Source organism: Scyliorhinus canicula, chromosome 22 (genome assembly GCF_902713615.1).
Source record: "Scyliorhinus canicula chromosome 22, sScyCan1.1, whole genome shotgun sequence".
NCBI classification, from domain to species: Eukaryota; Metazoa; Chordata; class Chondrichthyes; order Carcharhiniformes; family Scyliorhinidae; genus Scyliorhinus; species Scyliorhinus canicula.
Genome location: NC_052167.1, coordinates 7,483,157 through 7,509,251, shown reverse-complemented (window position 1 = coordinate 7,509,251; position 26,095 = coordinate 7,483,157). Strand labels below are relative to the sequence as shown.

At 46.7% G+C, this 26,095-nt stretch overlaps 1 protein-coding gene across 2 annotated transcripts in view; it reads left to right on the top strand.

Moving 5' to 3' along the window:
• The first annotated feature begins 4,226 nt into the window (after window positions 1-4,226).
• synpo2lb (synaptopodin 2-like b) overlaps window positions 4,227-26,095 on the top strand; it is a 57,016-nt gene continuing 35,147 nt past the window's right edge. For both annotated transcript variants that reach the window (XM_038782661.1, XM_038782660.1), the window contains exon 1: window positions 4,227-4,472. In XM_038782661.1, coding sequence (XP_038638589.1) covers window positions 4,368-4,472 — 105 coding nt within the window. In that variant the 5' untranslated portion in view covers window positions 4,227-4,367. The remainder of the gene's footprint in view (window positions 4,473-26,095) is intronic.

Sequence of the window (26,095 nt, the reverse complement as noted above, 5' to 3'; positions counted from 1 at the left end):
TTACCTGGGAGTATGATGTTATTGCTATTATTGAGACTTGGTTGAGGGAAGGGCATGATTGGCAACTAAATATCCCACGATATCGATGCTTCAGGCGGGATAGAGAGGGAGGTAAAAGGGGTGGAGGAGTTGCATTACTGGTCAGAGAGGATATAACAGCTGTGCTGAAGGAGGGCACTATGGAGGACTCGAACAGTGAGGCGATATGGGCAGAGATCAGAAATAGGAAGGGTGCGGTTACAATGTTGGGGCTGTACTACAGACCTCCCAACAGCGAGCGTGAGATAGAGGTACAAATATGTAAACAGATTATGGAAAGATGTAGGAGCAACAAGGTGGTGGTGAAAGGAGATTTCAATTTTCCCAACATTGACTGGAATACACTTAGTGTCAGAGGTCTATATGGAGCAGAATTTGTAAGGAGCATCCAGGAGGGTTTTCTAGAGCAGTATGTAAATAGTCCAACTTGGGAAGGGGCCATACTGGAATGAGCCCGGCCAGGTGGTTGAAGTTTCAGTCGGGGATTACTTTGGGAATAGTGATCATCGGCGCAACATCGAGGGCCGAAGGGCCTGTACTGCACGGTAATGTTCTATGTCTATAATTCCGTCAGTTTTAGAATACTCATGGACAAAGACGAGAGTGGTCCTAAAGGAAGGTCCTAAATTGGGGGAAGGCCAACTGTACCAAATTCGGCAGGAGCTGGGGAATGTGGATTGGGAGCAGCTGTTTGAAGGTAAATTCACATTTGATATGTGGGAGGCTTTCAAAGAGAGGTTGATTAGAGTGCAGGACAGACATGTCTCTGTGAAAATGAAGGATAGAAATGGCAAGATTAGGGAACCATGGATGACAGGTGAAATTGTGAGACTAGCTAAGAGGAAAAAGGAAGCATACATAAGGTCTAGGCGACTGAAGACAGACAAAGCTTTGGAAGAATATCGGGAATGTCGGACCAATCTGAAATGAGGAATCAAGAGGGCTAAAAAGGGTCATGAAATATCTTTAGCAAACAGGGTTAAGGAAAATCCCAAAGCCTTTTATTCATATATAAGGAGCAAGAGGGTAACTAGAGAAAGGATTGGCCCACTCAAGGACAAAGGAGGAAAGTTATGCGTGGAGTCAGATAAAATGGGTGAGATTCGTAACGAGTACTTTGCATCAGTATTCACCGAGGAGAGTGACATGACGGATGTTGAGGTTAGGAATAGATGTTTGATTACTCTAGGTCAAGTCGGCATAAGGAGGGAGCATGTGTTGGGTATTGTAAAAGGCATTAAGGTTGGGTTAGGTGGATTGGCCATGCTAAATTGCCCATAGTGTCCTAATAAAAGTAAGGTTAAGGGGGGGGGGTTGTTGGGTTACGGGTATAGGGTGGATACGTGGGTTTGAGTAGGGTGATCATGGCTCGGCACAACATTGAGGGCCGAAGGGCCTGTTCTGTGCTGTACTGTTCTATGTTCTATGTTCTAAGGTGGACAAGTCCCCAGGTCCGGATGGGATCTAACCCAGGTTACTGAGGGAAGTGAGAGAGGAAATAACAGATATCTTTGCAGCATCCTTGAACACGGGTGAGGTACCGGAGGACTGGAGAATTGCTAATGTTGTCTCCTTGTTTAAGAAGGGTAGCAGGGATAATCCAGGTAATTATAGACCGGTGAGCCTGATGTCAGTGGTCGGGAAGCTGTTGGAGAAGATACTGAGGGATAGGATCTATTCCCATTTGGAAGAAAATGGGCTTATCAGTGACAGGCAACAGGGTTTTGTGCAGGGAAGGTCATGTCTTACCAACTTAATAGAATTCGTTGAGGAAGTGACAAAGTTGATTGGTGAGGGAAGGGCTGTAGATGTCATATACATGGACTTCAATAACGTGTTTGATAAGGTTCCCCATGGTAGGCTGATGGAGAAAGTGAAGTCTCATGGGGTCCAGGGTGTACCAGTTAGATGGATAAAGAACTGGCTGGGCAACAGGAGACAGAGAGTAGTAGTGGAAGAGAGTTTCTTAAAATGGAGAAGGGTGACTAGTGGTGTTCCACAGGGTTCCGTGCTCGGAACACTGTTGTTTGTGATATACAGAAATGATCTGGAGTACGGTATAGGTGGTCTGATTAGCAAGTTTGCAGATGACACTAAGATTGGTGGAGTAGCATATAGTGAAGGGGACTGTCAGAGAATACAGCAGAATATAGAAAGATTGGAGTGTTGGGTGGAAAAATGGCAGATGGAGTTCAATCCGGGCAAATGCGAGGTGATGCATTTTGGAAGATCCAATTCAAGAGCGATTATACGGTAAATGAAAAAGCCCTGGGGAAAATTGATGTACAGAGAGATCTGCGTGTTCAGGTCTATTGTATCCTTAAGGTGGCTGCGCAGGTGGATAGAGTGGTCAAGAAGGCATACGGCATGCTTTCCTTCATCGGACGGGGTATTGAGTACAAGAGTTGGCAGGTCATGTTACAGTTGTATAGGACTTTGGTTAGGCCACATTTGGAATACTGCGTATCGTTCTGGTCGCCACTTTACCAAAAGGATGTGGATGCTTTGCAGAAGGTGCAAAGGAGGTTCACCAAGATGTTGCCTGGTATGGAAGGTGCTAGCTATCAAGAGAGGTTGAGTAGATTAGGATTATTTTCATCACAAAGACGGAGGTTGAGGGGTGACCTCATTGAGGTCTATAAAATCGTGAGAGGTATAGACAGGGTGGATAGCAACAAGCTTTTCCCCAGAGTGGGGGACTCAATTACTGGGGGTCATGGGTTCAAGGTGAGAGGGGAAAAGTTTAAGGGAGATATGCGTGGAAAGTTCTTTACGCAGAGGGTGGTGGGTGCCTGGAAATCATGGCCGGAGGAGGTGTTCGAGGCGGGCACGATAGCATTGTTTGAGATGTATCTACACAGATACATGAATGGGAAGGGAGCAGAGGGATACAGATCCTTAGAAAATAGGCGACAGTTTTAGATAGAGGATCTGGATCGGCGCAGGCTTGGAGAGCCAAAGGGCCTGTTCCTGTGCTGTAATTTTTCTGTGTTCTTTTGTTCTTTGAGGGAGTGCTGCACTGTCAGAGGGTCAGTACTGAGGGAGTGCTGCACTGTCAGAGGGTCAGTACTGAGGGAGTGCCGCACTGTCAGAGGGTCAGTACTGAGGGAGTGCCGCACTGTCAGAGGGTCAGTACTGAGGGAGTGCTGCACTGTCACAGGGTCAGTACTGAGGGAGTGCTGCACTGTCAGAGGGTCAGTACTGAGGGAGTGCTCCACTGTCAGAGGGTCAGTACTGAGGGAGTGCCACATTGTCAGAGGGTCAGTATTGAGGGAGTGCCGCACTGTCAGAGGGTCAGGACTGAGGGAGTGCTGCACTGTCAGAGGGTCAGTACTGAGGGTGTGCTGCACTGTCAGAGGGTCAGTACTGAGGGAGTGCTGCACTGTCAGAGGGTCAGTACTGAGGGAGTGCCGCACTGTCAGAGGGTCAGTACTGAGGGAGTGCCGCACTGTCAGAGGGTCAGGACTGAGGGAGTGCCGCACTGTCAGAGGGTCAGTACTGAGGGAGCGCCGCACTGTCAGAGGGTCAGGACTGAGGGAGTGCTGCACTGTCAGAGGGTCAGTACTGAGGGAGCGACGCACTGTCAGAGGGTCAGTACTGAGGGAGTGCCGCACTGTCAGAGGGTCAGTACTGAGGGAGTGCTGCACTGTTGTCGTTGCCTTTTTTTTGGTGTGTACACAATCAAAATATTTCCCATAAAGACTGTGTGGCTGTAATTTACAGGCAGTGGGTCGGCTGCAGAATGAATGCATTTCTGGGAGTTGTGTTGGTTTTCAGTAGTCAGGACTTGCAGGAAGTGCTGGGAACAATATCATTGCCAAAGCTTGTGGAGCAAATCAGTGTCAACGCCTGGCACATGATGAATGTAAATGAACATTGTTCCTGCATAAATCACAGCCCAAAACTCTGAGATATCTTCAATCTGTAAAATTCCGCTCAGAGACAGAGAAGTGTCTTGATGATGCCACAGACCAGACAGGAGCTTTGGGAATGAGATTGTGCCCTTGGTACTGGCAATGACAAACTGGGCCCTTCAGCAGAGTTTTGCCAGTGTTCTGCCCAGTCTGGGGCACCCCTTTCTCAGTTACCTTGCAGATTTTCCACAGCGCTGCTGTGAGATTGACGCAACATGTGGTGAAGTCTGGCTTTCGACCAAGGCTGGATCGAGCCCCACATCTGAGCCGCAGCATCGCTGCTGCTCACTCTGTCTGCTGCCCAGTGTCTGCCAGAGGCAGCAAGCAAGCAGCTCGGAGCGGGAGCTGAATGATGGCCGGGGTCAGGGCGATGGCAAGCTCTCAGGGCCCCCCAGGCTGCTGAAGGCTAACGCCATGGGGGCCACGAAAGAGGCGCTGGTCACCCTGGCTGGTGGAGCGCCCTGGGGCTTCAGGCTTCAGGGAGGAGCCCAGCAACTCAAACCCCTGCAAGTCGCCAAGGTAGGAGAACAACTGTCCCCCACTGAAAATTCAGCCAGGGAAGGATCTCCAGGGACCCGCAGGGAGAGACCCAGAGAGGGAGAGAGACTCCCAGAGACCCACAAGGTGGGGATCTCCTGGCAAAATAAACAGCAGGAGTTAATGTCTGGCCCTAACCCCTCTAATTCCGAGGTGTAAATTTGTCCTGATCACTGTACGAGTCCCAGCCTGACGGGGAATTGGTCCCAGCTCCTGTTCAATTGGTTTAAAGTTTCTCCAACTTGATCTCAAGCTACCTGGGGTAAACAAAAATGGAAAGTTAAACTTTGGAAATTTGTGGATAATGTAAGTTTAATGGTGAAGGGCGTCGAGTCCAAATAGCAGAGTTTATCAGTGAGGGCAGTCAGGATTTCACAAACACCAGATCGTTTTACACTGCTGGTGATATCCATGGCCCAGACAGATTAATCTCCAAACTGTTCCTGTCCATTTGGAGCAGGGTTTTTTTTAACCCTTATTATGCATGGTTACACATGGTTAAACCGTCCTTGCAGCCAGACCTGGAGATCACAAGGTGAAAGAGTTCAAGTTCCAAAAAAACAGTCATAGAACATAGAACAGTACAGCACAGAACAGCCCCTTCGGCCCTCGATGTTGTGCCGAGCAATGATCACCCTACTCAAACCCACGTATCCACCCTATACCCGTAACCCAACACCCCCCCCCCCCCCTTAACCTTACTTTTTAGGACACTACAGGCAATTTAGCATGGTCAATCCACCTAACCCGCACATCTTTGGACTGTGGGAGGAAACCGGAGCACCCGGAGGAAACCCACGCAAACACGGGGAGGACGTGCAGACTCCGCACAGACAGTGACCCAGCCGGGAACCGAACCTGGGACCCTGGAGCTGTGAAGCATTTATGCTAACCACCATGCTACCGTGCTGCCCCATCATTAGTTTTTTCCTGAATTGGCTGACCATTTTGAAATAATAATAAAACAAAATGTTTAATTGCTCCCAATTTTCCTGCATTACAAACTTGTCAGCATCCTTACATCAACTTAAGACAATACATTATAACAGTGACATGTGGAAAATGCTTTCATCTATCATCAAGGAAGAAATAGCGGGACATCTGGGTAGAAATTGTCCCACTGGGCATGCGCAGCATGGGTTCATGTAAGGCAGGTCATGTTTAACTAATTTATTGGTCTTCTCTGAGGGCATTACAAATGTGGTGGATAACGGGGAACCGGTGGATGTGGTGTATCTGGATTTCCAGAAGGCATTCGACATGGTGCCACACAAAAGCTGTTGCATCAGATAAGGGTGCACGGTGTTATGGGTGATGTATTAACATGGGTAGAGGGTTGGTTAACTAACAGAAAGCAAAGAGTGGGGATAAATGAGTGTTTTTCTGGTTGATGGTCAGTGACTAATGGTGTGCCTCAGGGATCAATGTTGCGACCGCAATTATTTAAAAGTTACATTGATAATTTGAAGTTGGGGACCAAGTGTAATGTGTTAAAGTTCACAGATGACACCAAGATGAGTGTTAGAGTAAAGTGTGCAGAGGACACTGAAAGTCTGCAAAGGGATTATATATAGTTTAAGTGAGGGGGAAGGGTCTGGCAGATGTAGTTTAATGTTGGTAAATGTAAGGTCATCCATTTTGGTAAGAATAATAGCAAAATGGACTATTATTTACTTGGTAACAAATTGCAGCATGCTGTTGTACAGAGGGACCTGGGCGTCCTTGTGAATGAATCGCAAAAGGTTGGTTTGTAGGTGCAGCAGGTAATTAAGAAGGCAAATGGAGTTTTGGCCTTCATTGCTAGAGGGATGGAGTTTAAAATCAGGGAGGTTATGTTGCAGTTGTGTAGGGTGCTGGTGAGGCCAGACCTAGAGTACTGTGTATGGTTTTGGTCTCCTTACTTGAGAAAGGATGATGTGAAGATGTCGGCGTTGGACTGGGGTGGGCATTGTAAGAAGCCTTACAATACCAGGTTAAAGTCCAACAGGTTTGTTTGGAATGACTAGCTTTCAGAGCACAGCTCCTTCCTCAGGTGAGTCACCTGAGGAAGGAACTACGTTCCAAAAGACAGTGATTCCAAACAAACCTGCTGGACTTTAACCTGGTATTGTAAGACTTCTTATTGAGAAAGGATGTACTGGCACTGGAGGGGGTGCAGAAGAGATTCGCTCGGTTGATTCAGGGGTTGAGAGGATTGGCTGAGGAGGAGAGACTGAGTGGACTGGGACCATACTCATTGGAATTTAGACAAATGAGGGGGGATCTGATAGAAACATATAAAATTATGAAGGGAATAGATAGGATAGAAGCAGGGAAGTTGTTTCCACTGGCAGGTGAAACTAGAACTAGGGAGCATAGCCTCAAAATAAGGGGGCGCAGATTTAGGACTGAATTTAGGAGGAACTTCTTCACCCAAAGGGTTGTAAATCTATGGAGTTCCTTGCCCAGTGAGAGGCTACCTCTCTGAATGTTTTTAAGACAGACATAGAACATAGAACATAGAACGATACAGCGCAGTACAGGCCCTTCGGCCCACGATGTAGCACCGACATGGGAAGTCAAAAACTAAAGGCCATCTAACCTCCACTATGCCATTATCATCCATATGCTTATCCAATAAACTTTTAAATGCCCTCAATGTTGGCGAGTTCACTACTGTTGCAGGTAGGGCATTCCACGGCCTCACCACTCTTTGCGTAAAAAACCTACCTCTGACCTCTGTCCTATATCTATTACCCCTCAAGTTAAGGCTATGTCCACTCGTGCTAGCCACCTCCATCCGCGGGAGAAGGCTCTCACTGTCCACCCTATCTAACCCTCTGATCATTTTGTATGCCTCTATTAAGTCACCTCTTAACCTTCTTCTCTCTAACGAGAACAACCTCAAGTCCATCAGCCTTTCCTCATAAGATTTTCCCTCCATACCAGGCAACATCCTGGTAAATCTCCTCTGCACCCGTTCCAAAGCTTCCACGTCCTTCCTATAATGAGGCGACCAGAACTGTACGCAATACTCCAAATGCGGCCGTACCAGAGTTTTGTACAGCTGCAACATGACCTCATGGCTCCGGAACTCAATCCCTCTACCAATAAAGGCCAACACACCATAGGCCTTCTTCACAACCCTATCAACCTGGGTGGCAACTTTCAGGGATCTATGTACATGGACACCGAGATCCCTCTGCTCATCCACACTGCCAAGAATTTTACCATTAGCCAAATATTCCGCATTCCTGTTTTTCTTTCCAAAGTGAATCACCTCACACTTCTCTACATTAAACTCCATTTGCCACCTCTCAGCCCAGCTCTGCAGCTTATCCATGTCCCTCTGTAACCTGCAACATCCTGCCACACTGTCTACAACTCCACCGACTTTAGTGTCGTCTGCAAATTTACTCACCCAACCTTCTGTGCCCTCCTCTAGGTCATTTATAAAAATGACAAACAGCAACGGCCCCAGAACAGATCCTTGTGGTACGCCACTTGTAACTGAACTCCATTCTGAACATTTGCCATCAACCACCACCCTCTGTCTTCTTTCAACTAGCCAATTTCTGATCCACATCTCTAAATCACCCTCAATCCCCAGCCTCCGTATTTTCTGCAATAGCCGACCGTGGGGAACCTTATCAAACGCTTTACTGAAATCCATATACACCACATCAACTGCTCTACCCTCTTCTACCTGTTCAGTCACCTTCTCAAAGAACTCGATAAGGTTTGTGAGGCATGACCTACCCTTCACAAAACCATGCTGACTATCCCTAATCATATTATTCCTATCTAGATGATTATAAATCGTATCTCTTATAATCCTCTCCAAGACTTTACCCACAACAGACGTGAGGCTCACCGGCCTATAGTTACCGGGGTTATCTCTACTCCCCTTCTTGAACAAAGGGACCACACACAACTTCCCACCACTGTCCTTGACTGGCCCTACTCTTACCCTAGTCATTCTTTTATTCCTGACATACCTATAGAAAGCTTTTGGGTTTTCCTTGATCCTACCTGCCAAAGACTTCTCATGTCCCCTCCTTGCTCGTCTTAGCTCTCTCTTTAGATCCTTCCTCGCTTCCTTGTAACTATCAAGCGCCCCAACTGAAACTTCACGCCTCATCTTCACATAGGCCTCCTTCTTCCTCTTAACAAGAGATTCCACTTCTTTGGTAAACCACGGTTCCCTCGCTCTACCCATTCCTCCCTGCCTGACTGGTACGTACTTATCAAGAACACGCAATAGCTGTTCCTTGAACAAGCTCCACATATCCAGTGTGCCCAACCCTTACAGCCTACTTTTCCAACCTACACATAGATAGATTTTTGAACAGTAAAGGAATTAAGGGTTATGGTGAGCGGGCGGGTAAGTGGAGCTGAGTCCACAAAAAGATCAGCCATGATCTTATTGAGTGGCGGAGCAGGCTCGAGGGTCCAGATGGCCTACTCCTGCTCCTAGTTCTGATGTACTAAAATGCACCTCATTGGCTGTAAATGATTGTTAAGACATCCTAAGGTTGTGAAAGGCACTATAGAAATGTAAGTCCTTTCTTTATAATGCAACAGAACCAAATGGCCTGTTGAACTTGCAGAGGCATGTTAACCTGGCCTGTTCCTTTATGACTTGGTTTCTCCCTGTGGGGAGTGATCTAATTAGAGCCCAAGTTATAAGACCATAAGACATAGGGGCAGAGGTAGGCCATTCGGCCCACCGAGTCTGCTCCACCATTCAATGAGATCATCACAAATCTGATATGAAAATCCTTAACTCCACATCCCCACCTTATCCCCATAACACTTGATTCTAAAAATCTGTCTCTCTCAGCCTTGAACATATTTAACGACCCAGCCTCTACAGCTCTCTGCAGTAAAGAATTCTACAGATTTACTACCCTTTGATAGAAGGGTAGTCCCTCTCATCTCTGTCTTAAATGGCCACCTCTTACTCTGAAATTATGCCCACTGGTCCTAGACTCTCCCAAAAGAGGAAACAATCTCTCGGCATCTACCCTGTCAAGCTCCCTGAGAATTCAATCTGTCTCAAATAAGGTCACCCTCTCATCCTTCTAAACTCCAAAGAGTACAGGCCCAACCTATTCAACCTCTTTTCATATGAAAATCCCTCCATTCCCGGGATCAACCTAGCGAGCCTTCTCTGGACTGCCTCCAACGCCGGTATATCTTTCCTTAGATAAACTGATTCCAGATGCTATTGTTGGAAATCAAGGGCAGCGTGGTGGTGCAGTGGATAGCACTGGGACTATGGCACTGAGGACCTGGGTTCAAATCCAAGCTCTGGGTCACATTCTGTGTGGAGTTTGCACATTCTCCCCGTGTCTGTGTGGGTGTCACCCCCACAACCCAAAGATGTGCAGGTTAGGTGGATTGGCCACGCTAAATTGCCCCTTAATTGGAAAAAAATAATAATAATTGGGTACTCTAAAATTTTTTTTTAATTGTTGGAAATCTCAATAGCTTTGTGTTTGCTCGGCTTCTATCTCTCGGGATAGGTCAAATAAACATTTAGGATTATTGGATGTAGCTGTAAATGCAGGTATTCAGAACCCAGCTAACAAATCCCAAATCATTTCTGATTCCATTATTCAGCTCGGTATGTATCTGCTTGAATAATTGGACAAACGCACATACATCCACGGAGTTGGCACAGGCACAGTGAACGGAATGTCCTCTTTCAGCGCTGTGCCATTCTATGACTTTAAAATGACCGGGCTCTTCATCCTCTGGCCTCTTCTTCCTGAAAATTGTGATCAGTGGTAAAATAGTTTACTGCAATTGTGCCAACATTGGAAACTAAGCTGGAACTCAGGGACTGGAGTGAACTCACTAAAATAAAATGGGAGATTGCGACAAGGTGTGAGGTCACAATTTATGCATTGAAATACTCAGGACCCAGACCCCTTGCCAAGACCTCTCTTCATTCGGACCTGTCTCGGTTACTGATACGCTAGCAGGTTTTGGAAATAGCTGACAAATTTGTGACGCAAGTTTAACCTTGTGCCAATTTTGTTGTATTTTCTAAATTAGGCTCTCTTTGACTAGTTCAGTTAAATTGCCAACGTCTCACTAAATGTCATAATATCAACTTCAAATTAAAAGAAGATCAATATTTGCATTTCTATCGCCCCTTTGACAATAGCTTGTAGTAATGTCACTGGACTAGTTATCCTGAGATGCAGATTTTGGGGGAAACAGGTTCAGATCGGTCCTGCCATGGCAGCTGTGGGAAAAATATCTGCAAGTGACAAACTAGTGTCAGTGAAACATCATCAATCGTTGTAAAAACTCACCTGGTTCCCCGATGCTCTTTAGGGAAGGAAATCTGCTGTCTTTACCTGAGCTGGTCTACATGTGACTCCAGATCCAAGGCAATTTGGCTAACTAGAGATGGCTGATAAATGCTACCCTGGCCAGTGACATCAACATCCCATGAAAGAATAAAAATAAAATTGGATGCCCCCGAAAGCACGTTAGGTCCAGTGAAGTATTTTTGTCGTCCAGTCTCTGTTATAATACAGGGCACACGGCAGACAGTTTACAGTCAGAGCAAACTCCGACAAGCAGCGGTGTGAAAATGGCCAGGTCATCTGATATTGTGATGTTGACTCAGGGATAAATATTGGCCAGGATGACCAGATTAAAGTAAGTACTGACAAAGTTGTAATGTCAACACAGTGGCACAGTGGTGAGCACTGCTGTCTCACAGTGCAGGGACCAGGTTCAATTCCAGCCTTGGGTGTATAAAATACTAAAAGGGATTGATAAAGTAAATGTAGATCAAATGTTCCCCCCTTGTGGGGAAATCTAGAACGAGAGGGCACAGAAAGAGGTTGAAAGGCGGTAGATTTAGAACTGAGATGAGGAGGAACTACTTCTCGCAGAAGGTGGTAAATTTGTGGAACTCGCTGCCCCATAGTGCGGTGGAATCTGAGACATTAAATGGTTTAAAGAGGGAGGTAGATATAGTTCTGATTTTTAAAAATGGGTTAAAGGGATATGGGGAACAGGTGGGGAGGTGGATTTGAGACCAGGAAGAGATCAGCCATGATCTGATTGAATGGCGGAGCAGGCTCGAAGGGCTGAATTGCCTTCTTCTGCTCCTAATTCCTATGTTCTTATGTAGCTGTCTGTGTGGAGTTTGACTAAATAGGCTTGTTGTACCTATGGAAACATTTCATGCTGCTGCTTCACTTATCTCCTCGTTTCAAAAGTCGGTTGATGGTACGCAAAAGCTGCGATCTTGTTTTGGGACTAGCGTTACGGCAACTTGGTTCCTGGTTTAGGCAACGGCGTGATGGAAACCGTAGCCTTAGTTTAGAGTAATTTAAGAAATTCAGAAATAGAGGCTCAGTTTGAGGTGCAGGTTAGTTCAGCAAAAGCAGAAATTCTGACCTTATTTTGTTTAAAATTAGGACCAACAGAGAGGTTGTCCTGTCATATGAGTCAGGAAGAAGTATCTTGTTTTTCCAGTGAGTTAATGATCAGTGTAACGTGCAGCCTTGTCGATTGATGTGATCCTCAAACTTGTGGTGAAAATGTGAGTCCTTTGGTGCAACTGAAGAACATGAGAAACAGGAGCAGGTTTAGACTGTATGGCCCAGCGACCCTACTGCACTGTTCAGTCTGACCATGGCTGCTCCTCTGGCACAGCTGCATTCCCTGCCCACTCTCCTCAAGTCTTGATTCCGAGTGATCGAAAATCCGTCTGTCTGACCAGTATCTACAGGCAAAACTCATTAAACAAACCTCAAAATTAAATTGAAATAATTGCTATGAGGTCATGTGTGCCAGTTTTCAAATCTACTTTTCCTGGGAAATGCAGGAGTTAAAGGTCATCTTGCAAAGCGCCATAAATATGTTTGTGCGTCTGTTGTCAGCTCCAGATTCGTGATACTGTTTGTTGGCAGTGCTGAATATTTTGAAGGTTACTTTATCGACACCTGTCCTTGCTGTCATGTTAAGTGGAATGTTTGAGTGGAGCAGAGGGTCACAATAGGAAAAGTTAATATTCCGAGGGTCCTGGGTGTCATGTACGCAAATTACAGAACGTTAATAAACGGGTCCAGCAAACAATTAGGAAGACATACAGTCCGTTAGTCTTTATTACAAAGGGATTGGCTTTCATGGCTGAAGAATTCTTACTGCGTTTGTATAGGACCAGGGAAGATCGCACCTGGAGTACTGTCCACACTATCTCACAAGAATACAAGAAATGGGAGCAGGTGTAGTCCATTCAGCCCATCGAGACTGCTTTGCCATTCAATACGTTTGGATTTTAATTCCATTTTCCTACCTGCTCCCCTTTTCCCTGAATTTCCTGAGAGAACAACAATCTATCCATCTCAGCATTAAATGTATCCTACGATGGAGCATCTACAACCTTCTGGGGTGGAGAATTCCAAAGATTCACAACTCTTTGAGTGAAGTAATTTCCCCTCACCTCAGTCCTAAATGATCGGCCCCTAATCCTGAGATTGTGTCTCCGTGTTTTAGATTCCCCGGCCAGTGGGAACAATCTCTCAGTGCCCACCCGATTAAACCCTCTTAGCGTTTGTAGCTTGAAATAAGATCGCCTCTCATTCTTTCAAATTCCAGAGAATACAAGCCTATTTACTCATCATAGGGACCAATCTATCGAGTGAACCTTTGCTGAACCTCCACCAAAGTATATCCTGCCTTAAAGGTGGAGACCAAAGTTTCAAACTGTGCTCAAGACGTGGTCTCACCGAAAACCTCTCTCCTGAGCTAAGGCAGGATATACTTGCCCGCGAGGGAGTGCAATGCAGGGTCACTGGACAGATTCCTGCATTGAGGAGATTGTCCTGTGTAGAGAGATTGAGGGCGCAATCCAGCGGCCACGCTGCGGCCAAAAAACAGCTCGCCGCGGTGCAGTGTGGCCGATAACTGCCGGGGGACCCCGCTCACGGATCTACCCGGCTCGCAATTCCTCGTGAGATCCAACGTGATTGCACAAGACGTTGCTTTTTGCAAATCCACATATTAGAGTGAGACAGCTAGCCTCATTCTATTGCGCAGACTCCTGAAGTACCTGAGGCTTTGGGATTCATTCCCTTTGCCTCGGAGATCTCGGCTGAGTGTCATTCAGCATTGGTCCCGACCAATGGGGATCAGATGGAACGGCACTCATGGGGGGTCTCCCAGGGGATCGGAGGGCTCCCAGTTGCATGCCTTTCGGGCAGAGTGATATTCCGGCACTGTCAAGGTGCCATGCTGGCAATTGTCCGTGCACGCGTGATCGGGCAGGGGTGCCCTTGCATGGGTGCTGGGGGCCCTCCCATAGTGCATTCTGGCTGGGGAGGAGGGGTCAGGGATTGCTTCGGGTGCCTCGGGCATCGCTACACTGGGGAGCTCCAGCCGTGTACCAAACGAGGCTATGTGTGCCCCCGGCAGTCACCCAAAGCCAGAATTGAACCCGGTCCCTGGTGCTGTGAGGCAGCAGTGCTAACCACTGTGCCACCGTGCTGCCCCATTTATTATTTTCTAAAGCATTGTCTATGTCCTGTTTTATGTGTAAAGTATTGTCCCCAGAGTTAATTCCAAAGATTGACTTTGCGCTGTGTGATTAAAGGGGGATATGTGTTTGAAATTTTCGGGAGATTACCTTCACCCACTGCATGGACAGGAAATCACCCCCTTCGTCTGCTGCATGTTCGACAAAGTATTTGGATTTGAGGCATGCAGTTCTGGTTATGGGGGAAGTGAAGAGTTATTTAATCATTGCACTTCAGCACAACTATGTGTTTGGTGTTTGGTTGGTGGTGATGTCAGCTGGTTTAGACAATAGTGTTCTTCAATATGAGGTGGATGGAGGCTCGAGCATATTGCCAGTCAGCACTGCAGGATCTAAAGAATTGTTCGTTGCGCAAGAAACTGTGACAAAAGTGGAATATGATTTGTTGTAATAAGTGTAACCATGAAGTCTTTACTAGAAAGCCCTCTCAGTATCCAGCATTCTGTGAGGCACCCTGCATTGTGTTTCCTGATTGACTATCTTAAACTAGTGATACATATTTTATGGAATAATACAACACAGAAGGTGGCCATTCATCCAAGCAGCGAACTTGACTGCTAACCCTTCCACAATCTGATGTGTTAGGCAGGTTGGTTCGATGTGGACTGCACTCGATGCAGGGAAGTTAGAAACAGACGTCTAACACTGGAGAAAATCCAACACTGTTTTATTCAACAATAGAACTGATAAACATATTCAGCTGTGGGTCGACACTATACTGATCTGACTGGTGACCTTGTAGTAGCCTGACCACACTTACTAGCTACCGCGTGGTGTTTGCACTTGCTAGCTCATGGACTCTGACTGTCTCAGTAGCTGGGTCCCGAGAAAGCGGGAAACCTAGTGCCCTCTGGCTTTATAGTGGTAGTGTCCTGTCTGGTGATTGGCTCTACTGTGTTGTATGCTTCCTGGTCATCTTGTGTGCCAATCACTGCCTGTCAGCATCTCATTATATACATGAGTGGATATTATGACACAATCATTCACTCCCTTCGCCACCGATGCACAGTAGCAGCCGTGATATGACAAGATATACTGCAGGAACTCGCCACTTAGGCAGCACCTTCCAAACCCACAACCATTACCATCTAGAAGGACAAGAGCAGCAGATACCTGGGAGCCCCACCACCTGGAGGTTGGGTAGCACTGTTGCGTCACAGCGCCAGGGCCCCAGGTTCGATTGTCTGTGCGGAGTCTGCACTTTCTCCTTGTGTCTGCGTGTGTTTCCTCCGGGTGCTCCGGTTTCCTCCCACAAGTCCCGAAAGACATGCTGTTAGGTGAATTGGACATTCTGAATTCTCCCTCTGTGTACCCGAACAGGCGCTGGAATGTGGCGACCAGGGGCTTTTCACGGTAACTTCATTGCAATGTTAATGTCAGCCTACCTGTGACAATATGTTCTATGTTCTGATAAAGATTATTATTATTATTATTATTATTATTAATAAGTCACTCACCACCCTGAATTGGAAATATATCGCCGTTCCTTCACTGTCACTGGGTCGAAATCCTGGAACTCTCTCCCTAGCAGCACAGTGGGTGTACGTACACCACATAGACGGCAGCGGTTCAAGAAGGCAGCTCACCACCACCTTCTCGAGAGTAATTAGGGAAGGGCAACAAAGGCTGGCCTCGCCAGCGACGGCCACATCCCGTAATTGAATTTAAATAATATTGTGCCTGCACTGGCTCTTTAGAAAAGCTATCCAATCAGTACCAGTCCTCTGCACCTCCCCCACAGCCCTGCAAAATCTCCCTTTCAAATATTTATCCACTTCCCTATTGAAAGTTATTACTGAATCTGGTTTCCCTGTCTATTTGGGCGTCCCCCCCATTTGTGGTGAAGAATCTGTAAGACCCATTGCTAATTTACCCATTCTGAGGAGATAATTACATTGACATTGAACCAATTAGTTGCCTTTTATCATATGCATGGCCAACTTCAATTTTGCAGCACAGAAAGAAGCAATTCAGCCCATCACTCCCGTACTAGACACAGTGAAAGAGCAATCCACTCAGTTCCCACTTTCTGATCTTTCTGCTATTCTTTAAAAAGCTTTTGAATATTTATGTATTTCCCTTTTGAGAATGGTTCTGGATTCTCTTTCCCTGCTCCATCTGGTTGGACATCCCTTGTCACAACATTTTACACGTAAAAATACTCCTAACGTCTCTTTAGTAATAACCTCAAGTTTACTGGCCAGAGTTACTGATTTACTGACCAATGAAATAGTTTGTCCATACTTACTGAATCAATACTTTTGGTTATAATTTTGAGCCCATCTACTAGAACATAGAACATGCAGTGCAGAAGGAGGCCATTTGGCCCATCGAGTCTGCACTGACCCACTTAACATAGAACATAGAACGATACAGCGCAGTACAGGCCCTTCGGCCCTCGATGTTGCACCGACATGGAAAAATAAACTAAAGGCCATCTAACCTACACTATGCCCTTATCATCCATATGCTTATCCAATAAATTTTTAAATGCCCTCAATGTTGGCGAGTTCACTACTGTTGCAGGTAGGGCATTCCACGGCCTCACCACTCTTTGCGTAAAAAACCCACCTCTGACCTCTGTCCTATATCTATTACCCCTCAATTTAAGGCTATGTCCCCTCGTGCTAGCCACCTCCATCCGCGGGAGAAGGCTCTCGCTGTCCACCCTATCTAACCCTCTGATCATTTTGTATGCCTCTATTAAGTCACCTCTTAACCTTCTTCTCTCTAACGAAAACAACCTCAAGTCCATCAGCCTTTCCTCATAAGATTTTCCCTCCATACCAGGCAACATCCTGGTAAATCTCCTCTGCACCCTTTCCAAAGCTTCCACGTCCTTCCTATAATGAGGCGACCAGAACTGTACGCAATACTCCAAATGCGGCCGTACTAGAGTTTTGTACAACTGCAACATGACCTCATGGCTCCGGAACTCAATCCCTCTACCAATAAAGGCCAACACACCATAGGCCTTCTTCACAACCCTATCAACCTGGGTGGCAACTTTCAGGGATCTATGTACATGGACACCGAGATCCCTCTGTTCATCCACACTACCAAGAATTTTACCATTAGCCAAATATTCCGCATTCCTGTTATTCTTTCCAAAGTGAATCACCTCACACTTCTCCACATTAAACTCCATTTGCCACCTCTCAGCCCAGCTCTGCAGCTTATCTATGTCCCTCTGTAACCTGCAACATCCTTCCGCACTGTCTACAACTCCACCGACTTTAGTGTCGTCTGCAAATTTACTCACCCATCCTTCTGCGCCCTCCTCTAGGTCATTTATAAAAATGACAAACAGCAATGGCCCCAGAACAGATCCTTGTGGTACGCCACTCGTAACTGAACTCCATTCTGAACATTTCCCATCAACTACCACTCTCTGTCTTCTTTCAACTAGCCAATTTCTGATCCACATCTCTAAATCACCCTCAATCCCCAGCCTCCGTATTTTCTGCAATAGCCGACCGTGGGGAACCTTATCAAACGCTTTACTGAAATCCATATACACCACATCAACTGCTCTACCCTCGTCTACCTGTTCAGTCACCTTCTCAAAGAACTCGATAAGGTTTGTGAGGCATGACCTACCCTTCACAAAACCATGCTGACTATCCCTAATCATATTATTCCTATCTAGATGATTATAAATCGTATCTTTTATAATCCTCTCCAAGACTTTACCCACCACAGACGTTAGGCTCACCGGCCTATAGTTACCGGGGTTATCTCTACTCCCCTTCTTGAACAAAGGGACCACATTTGCTATCCTCCAGTCCTCTGGCACTATTCCTGTAGCCAATGATGACCTAAAAATCAAAGCCAAAGGCTCAGCAATCTCTTCCCTGGCTTCCCAGAGAATCCTAGGATAAATCCCATCCGGCCCCGGGGACTTATCTATTTTCACCTTGTCCAGAATTGCCAACACTTCTTCCCTACGCACCTCAATGCCATCTATTCTAATAGCCTGGGTCTCAGCATTCTCCTCCACAATATTATCTTTTTCTTGAGTGAATACTGACGAAAAGTATTCATTTAGTATCTCGCTTATCTCCTCAGCCTCCACACACAACTTCCCACCACTGTCCTTGACTGGCCCTACTCTTACCCTAGTCATTCTTTTATTCCTGACATACCTATAGAAAGCTTTTGGGTTTTCCTTGATCCTACCTGCCAAAGACTTCTCATGTCCCCTCCTTGCTCGTCTCAGCTCTCTCTTTAGATCCTTCCTCGCTTCCTTGTAACTATCAAGCGCCCCAACTGAAACTTCATGCCTCATCTTCACATAGGCCTCCTTCTTCCTCTTAACAAGAGATTCCACTTCTTTGGTAAACCACGGTTCCCTCGCTCGACCCCTTCCTCCCTGCCTGACTGGTACGTACTTATCAAGCACAAGCAATAGCTGTTCCTTGAACAAGCTCCACATATCCAGTGTGCCCAACCCTTGCAGCCTACTTCTCCAACCAACACATCCTAAGTCATGTCTAATGGCATCATAATTGCCCTTCCCCCAGCTATAACTCTTGCCCTGCGGGGTATACTTATCCCTTTCCATCACTAACGTAAAGGTCACCGAATTGTGGTCACTGTTTCCAAAGTGCTCACCTACCTCCAGATCTAACACCTGGCCTGGTTCATTACCCAAAACCAAATCCAATGTGGCCTCGCCTCTTGTTGGCCTGTCAACATATTGTGTCAGGAAACCCTCCTGCACACATTGTACAAAGAACGACCCATCTAATGTACTCGAACTATATCTTTTCCAGTCAATATTTGGAAAGTTAAAGTCTCCCATAACAACTACCCTGTTACTTTTGCTCTTTTCCAGAATCATCTCCGCCATCCTTTCCTCTACATCCCTAGAACTATTAGGTGGCCTATAGAAAACTCCCAACAGGGTGACCTCTCCTTTCCTGTTTCTAACCTCAGCCCATACTACCTCAGAAGAAGAGTCCCCATCTAGCATCCTTTCCGCCACCGTAATACTGTCCTTGACTAGCAGCGCCACACCTCCCCCTCTTTTGCCCCCTTCTCTGAGCTTACTAAAACACCTAAACCCCGGAACCTGCAACAACCATTCCTGTCCCTGCTCTATCCATGTCTCGGAAATGGCCACAACGTCGAAGTCCCAGGTACCAACCCATGCTGCCAGTTCCCCTACCTTATTTCGTATACTCCTGGCATTGAAGTAGACACACTTCAAACCACCTATCTGAACACTGGCACCCTCCTGCGAAGTCAAATCTGTGCTCCTGACCTCCATACTCTCAATCTCCCGTACCCCAAAACTACAATCCAGGTTCCCATGCCCCTGCTGAATTAGTTTAAACCCCCCCAAAGAGCACTAACAAATCTCCCCCCCAGGATATTGGTGCCCCTCAGGTTCAGATGTAGACCATCCTGTCTATAGAGGTCCCACCTTCCCCAGAAAGAGCCCCAGTTATCCAGAAATCTAAATCCCTCCCGCCTGCACCATCCCTGTAGCCACGTGTTTAATTGCTCTCTCTCCCTATTCCTCATCTCACTATCACGTGGCACGGGCAACAACCCAGAGATAACAACTCTGTTTGTTCTTGCTCTGAGCTTCCATCCTAGCTCCCTAAAGGCCTGCCTGACATCCTTGTCCCCTTTCCTACCTATGTCGTTAGTGCCAATGTGGACTACGACTTGGGGCTGCTCCCCCTCCCCCTTAAGGACCCGGAAAACACGATCCGAGACATCACTTACCCTTGCACCTGGGAGGCAACATACCAAACGTGAGTCTCTCTCGCTCCCACAAAATCTCCTATCTGTGCCCCTGACTATTGAGTCCCCAATTACTAATGTTCTACTCCTTTCCCCCCTTCCCTTCTGAGCAACAGGGACAGACTCCGTGCCAGAGGCCCGTACCCCATGGCTTACCCCTGGTAAGTCGTCCCCCCCACAAGTATCCAAAACGGTATACTTGTTACTCAGGGGAACGACCGCAGGGGGTCCCTGCACTGACTGCTTCTTCCCAGTCCCTCTTACAGTTACCCATCTATCTCCAGTCTTTGGTGTAACTACTTCCCTGAAGCTCCTATCTATGACCCCCTCTGCCTCCCGAATGATCCGAAGTTCATCCAGCTCAAGCTCCAGGTCCCTAACACGGTTTTTCAGGAGCTGGAGTTGGGTGCACTTCCCACAGATGAAATCAGCAGGGACACTGACGGCGTCCCTCACCTCAAACATTCTGCAGGAGGAGCATTGTACTGCCTTCCCTGACATCACCTCTAGATTTAAAAAAAAACAAGAAAAAGAAAAAGAAAGGAAGAGCTTACCTGATATTACCTCAAACCCTGCACCCGCTGAAAGTTAAGCAAATTTAAAGGCACTCTCTCACCTTCACGACAGGCCCCTGCTCCCGCTTCCCAACCACCGTGGGGTGGGGGGGTTGGTTAGAGGAGGAGGTAGGGTGGGAAACACTCACGAAGTGTTTCGGGTTTAACTGTCACTTGCCAGCAGCCCCTCCACAAACCACCTTCAACTTAGGCTGACCGCACTGCACGTATGCAAATTCCCCCAGAACAGCTGATCAGTAGCTCTGCTCTGCTGCCCTCTGCTGGATGCCTGTCTTCACTCAAACTCCTTGGGTCTCCTTCGCCGGCTCCCCTTCAACTTAGGCTGACCGCACTGCACGTATGCAAATTCCCCCAGAACAGCTGATCAGTAGCTCTGCTCTGCTGCCCTCTGCTGGATGCCTGTCTTCACTCAAACTCCTTGGGTCTCCTTCGCCGGCTCCCCTTCAACTTAGGCTGACCGCACTGCACGTATGCAAATTCCCCCAGAACAGCTGATCAGTAGCTCTGCTCTGCTGCCCTCTGCTGGATGCCTGTCTTCACTCAAACTCCTTGGGTCTCCTTCGCCGGCTCCCCTTCAACTTAGGCTGACCGCACTGCACGTATGCAAATTCCCCCAGAACAGCTGATCAGTAGCTCTGCTCTGCTGCCCTCTGCTGGATGCCTGTCTTCACTCAAACTCCTTGGGTCTCCTTCGCCGGCTCCCCTTCAACTTAGGCTGACCGCACTGCACGTATGCAAATTCCCCCAGAACAGCTGATCAGTAGCTCTGCTCTGCTGCCCTCTGCTGGATGCCTGTCTTCACTCAAACTCCTTGGGTCTCCTTCGCCGGCTCCCCTTCAACTTAGGCTGACCGCACTGCACGTATGCAAATTCCCCCAGAACAGCTGATCAGTAGCTCTGCTCTGCTGCCCTCTGCTGGATTTCCACCCTATCCCCGTAACCCAATAACCCCTCCGAAACCTTTTGTCACTAAGGCCAATTTATCATGGCCAATCCACCTACCCTGCATGTCTTTGGGCTGTGGGAGGAAACCGGAGCACCCGGAGGAAACCCACACAGACAATGTGCAAACTCCGCACAGACAGTGACCCAGCGTGGAATCGAACCTGGGACCCTGCGCCGTGAAGCCAAAGTGCTATCCACTTGCGCTACCATGCTGGGTTACCAGTCCTTCTCTTACGGTCAGCATGGTTCCATGGGCCGAATGGCCCCATTTTGTGGCACTATGACTCTCTCTCTGCTTCATCTTTGCAACTAAAGCCTCCCATTTTTGGGATCATCTTCATCATGTCATTGAAATGTTTTAACCACACATTGATGTGACACTGATGTTCCAGCAATACTGACTGTACAAATCATTCTGATCCTGAACTCAGAGCTCAACCACACCTTTAACAAAGCGCACAAACTGTTCAGGAACTGCAACAAAAAATAAAACGTTACATTCCTGTTAAACCATGGGGCCAACCTCCACCTTTACTGTCCAGGAGGTGATCCACTCCTTGTGCAACCCACTTGGATTTTTGACCCATTGAAACCAATAGGGTCCACTGGGTGAGTTCTACAAAGGCCATTCCAGGTTGGCAAGGTGAAAGTTATTTTTTGTGTGCAGCCTAATTCCATGAAATAACACCTGTTCAAATCACCATTGCAGCACCATATAACCAGAACTATATTTAGTTCAACTAGGCGGACACTTAACACAAGCTTATGACATATGGCACTATCTCAGTGCTGAACATACTCTCATACATTAACTATGCAATGACTCACACAGCTCTGGGTTTAGACAGTGTCAGGTATGGGAACAGTTCTGAAAATTCAATAGTTGGACTGAAAAAAACTTCAGATATTATTCAACGACCACATTGCCACAAACTGATTATTTTACAGAATTCTCTAGGTTTCCCCAGATCCAAATGACTATTATTAATAATAATAGCTTATTGTCACAAGTAGGCTTCAATGAAGTTACTGTGAAAAGTCCTTAGTTGCCACATTCCGGAGCCTGTTCGGGGAGGCCGGTACGGGAATTGAACCCGCGCTGCTGGCCTTGTTCTGCATTACAAGCCAGCTGTTTAGCCCACTGTGCTAAACCAGCCCCAATTCCTTTATGTTGTGAAACCATCCAAACTGGGCCACACAGAATGCGTTGAAAGACTTGTGATCTGGACAGAGAAGGTTGGCCCCATGGCTACACGGGGACACAGAAGGGACAAGTATTCCAAATCTCTGCTCTTTCTTCCACTTGCTCGACCCAGTTGAGTTACTGGAGAAGATGGGGAAAGACGTCTGGAAAATATGTCTAACACAACACAGTCTGGTTGCTGATGGTCCAGCCAAAGATGGGGGGGAGGGGGGGGGCGGGGCAATATTCACATCTAAATGTTGGATAGCTTACTTTCGGCTGGAGGAAGGGACAGAAAAGATGTAAATACACAACGCTCTCGTATTCATGAATTAATGCTGTTATTTTTACATATAATCATCAACATTAGGCAAATTCCACTTAATTATTCTTGATATCCCATTAAATGTCGGGGTAATGTTTCCAATAGTTTCACCACATCAGGAATTTTAGGAATGTCACCAGTTGAAAGTTCGAAGAATTGGAATAAGCAGCAAGTTCTTTCCACACCGGATAAAAGCTCCAGATATCAAATGGGGAAGGGTGACTCAGAGTTGCCAAAGCAGATTTTAAAAAAAAATTTAGAATACCCAATTATGTTTTCCAATTAAGGGGCAGTTTAGCGTGGCCAATCCACTTACCCTGCACCTCTTTGGGTTGTGGGGGTGAAACACAGGGAGAATGTGCAAACTCCATACGGTCAATGACCCAGGACCGGGATTCGAACCCAGGTCCTCAGCGCCATAGGCAGCAATGGTAACCACTGTGCCACCATGTTGCCCTGCCAATGTAGATTAACTGATAATTAATTAGGAGCTTTAATTAAAGTAGATGCTGCGATTAAATGTGATTTGATTGAAGGGGCCAGGTTTAAGTAAAGTAATAGCTTTACAAACATAATCCTATGAAAGTAAAATTGTGAAAGAAATCATGAGGCCCGAAAAGACTTTTTCACCCACTCCATGTTGGAAACCCGAGCACCATTCTTTCATGTTTTAACTGAAACGGGTGAGAAAGAACTTGCAGACAACCCAGGAAATTACTCCCCATCTCCCAAAGTCAGTCATACCACCTATGTGCCAGGTGATCTTCGAGAGGGTTAGAAATCAGGATAAATAAATAGACCTGGTCATTAATTTCCTATAGAACTCTGAACACCCCATATCGCAAAATGGGATGTTTCAAAATCAGTGAGCGTAAAACATCAATCCTGGCTCGAGTGAATTATCCAGAAACGTTTAACTTTCAGAAGGGATCAGAACAAAACAAAATAAATGCGAGCATTGTCCTTTGTTTCAGAAAGAAAAGCAGGAAATCCTCAGCACGTCTTGGAGCATTTGTGGAGCGAGAAACAGTCAATGTTTCAAGTCAAAGGCCCTTCGTCTCAACAGCCCAGTATGCTTCCTGTGGCAAACAATGAGTCTGTAATTCCCCCGTCAATTATTTCCCCTTGCACATCACCAACCCGCTTGCCCAATTAAACCCTGTCTCCTCCTTTCTGAAAGAGTTAACTCTTGCTATGATATGGGTTTTACGGGAGTTTGTGTTGTCACCCTCTGGAAGTTTTCTAAAGGGTCATGTTGAACCTGTGCGTTTCGGCAAAGAGCTTGAACAAAATGCTTGTGAATGAAGGACATCTTAGTCAAGTCTGATCTTGTGGGCACCCATCATCTGATCTTGTGTCTCTTCCAGCAAGATCACTGGACAAGTATCTGGAAGCAGATATCTGGGTTGTTCCAGAGGATAGTTTTTGCACTATTGCTATCCCAGCATAGACAAAGGGTTTAACTAGAGACTGTTCTATTTTGTATGCTGTTGTTATGTATTGTACAATGCCTTTATTCATTTACTAACAATGGAGCCAATTAGATCTTTCCTTAAAGGACAGTGAGAACACAATAGTTTCATTCTCCGCGGAGTTAACGATGCATGCTCCTTGAAGCAGAGATGTTGTATAATGATGTATTGAAGAAATAACTTGCGTTTATATAGAGTCTTTCACAACATTAGAACGTCACGACGCACTACAGAACCAATCAAGCACGGTTGTAGTGACAGGGCAGCACATGCGCCAACAGCAAAGCTCCAACAAATATGACTGCGGTAAATGACCAGACTGTCTATTTTAGTGATGTTGGCCAGGTCAGTGAGGAGAGGTGGAATTGCGAACAATGGCCCAAAGTTGACAGTTGGACACAAAGACAGCAGTGAGCTCAGTTTATGATTTACTGAAATAAAAGCAGCGCAGGCCTTTTTAAAACAATATATATGAGTAATCACCAAGAAGTGAGAGTTATAGCGCGAGGGAATAATTCTAACTGTAGGAATGTGACACAGTGAAGAGTTTGAAATATTGACATTTGCGGATATGATTGAACCATGTGATGTGTTATCTCAGTGCCCATTGCAGCAAGAGCCGGGACCACAAGGTGCCAGGTGGTGATGTTGTGCCCAGATCTCCCATCTGCAGAGATCTAGCAAGTTCATAACTGAAGGACTAAAAGCAGAGAGGAGTAACAGAATCAGAGCAAAGACAAATCAGGCTGCTTGTATGGGTAGCATAGGCTGAGGAAAAGCATCGAGCAAGTAGTCAGAGTCGGCCATCCACCGACTCTGAACTTTGGAATAATGGACAAGGAGGCAAAGGATTTAAAAAATGCAAAAAAAACTCTTAATCGAAAGAATGTACTCCATTCTTCTACCTCATCAGGTTGTGAAGTTGAATTGAAATTAGTTACACCTTAGAGATCCGGGTTCGATTCTGACCTCAGGTCATTGCCTTTGCGGAACTTGCACATTCTCCCCGTGTCTGCGTGGGTTTCCTCCGGATGCTCCGGTTTCCTCCCACAGTCCAAAGATGTGCACGTTAGGTGGATTGGCCAGGCTAAATTGCCCCTTAGGGTGGGGTTGCTGGAATAGGTCAGGGGATTGGGCCTAAGTGGTCTTTCGAAGGGTCAGTGCAAACTCGATGGGCCAAATGGCCTCCTTCTGTACTGTACAGATTCTATGATTCATGCTGTGTATGATCCTATTTGGGAGTTAAACTGAAAGGGATTTTTTAAAGGCAGAGGAAACTCCGAGAACCAAATAATAAATCAATTCAGTTTGGTCTTGTTTACCTTCCGCTGACTAGAGGAGCATTGGCAGAGACTAAGAGGTGAGACCTCTGAATCCCCCTCAGCCTCCCTTCTCTCTCACCAGCTCCCCGACTCACCTTCCACCAACTCCCCCCATTCATGTCCCCTCTCCTTTCCTCCTCATCCTCTTTCCCTGTCCTTCCGGAGTCCCCTCTCCCTCCCTTTCCCTCCGCCATCTACTCTCCTACCCCTCTCAGATCCCTTCCTCAGTGATGCAGAGAGTTGGAAGGATTCCTGTATTTCTGATGTGTGACAGAAACTCCCGGCAGTATGGGCTCCTCTTCCAAAAGGCAATGGGCTGGATTCTCCGTTTGAGAGATGAAGTGTTGACACCAGCGGAGCGTGTGTGGACTTTCATGACTGAAATATCGGCGTAAAACCCTGATCGGCGAGGGGCTAGCACCGGCGCCGAGTGAAATTCCTGCGGATCGCACAGAAAGGGCCGGAGAATGGCCGGGTTCCAG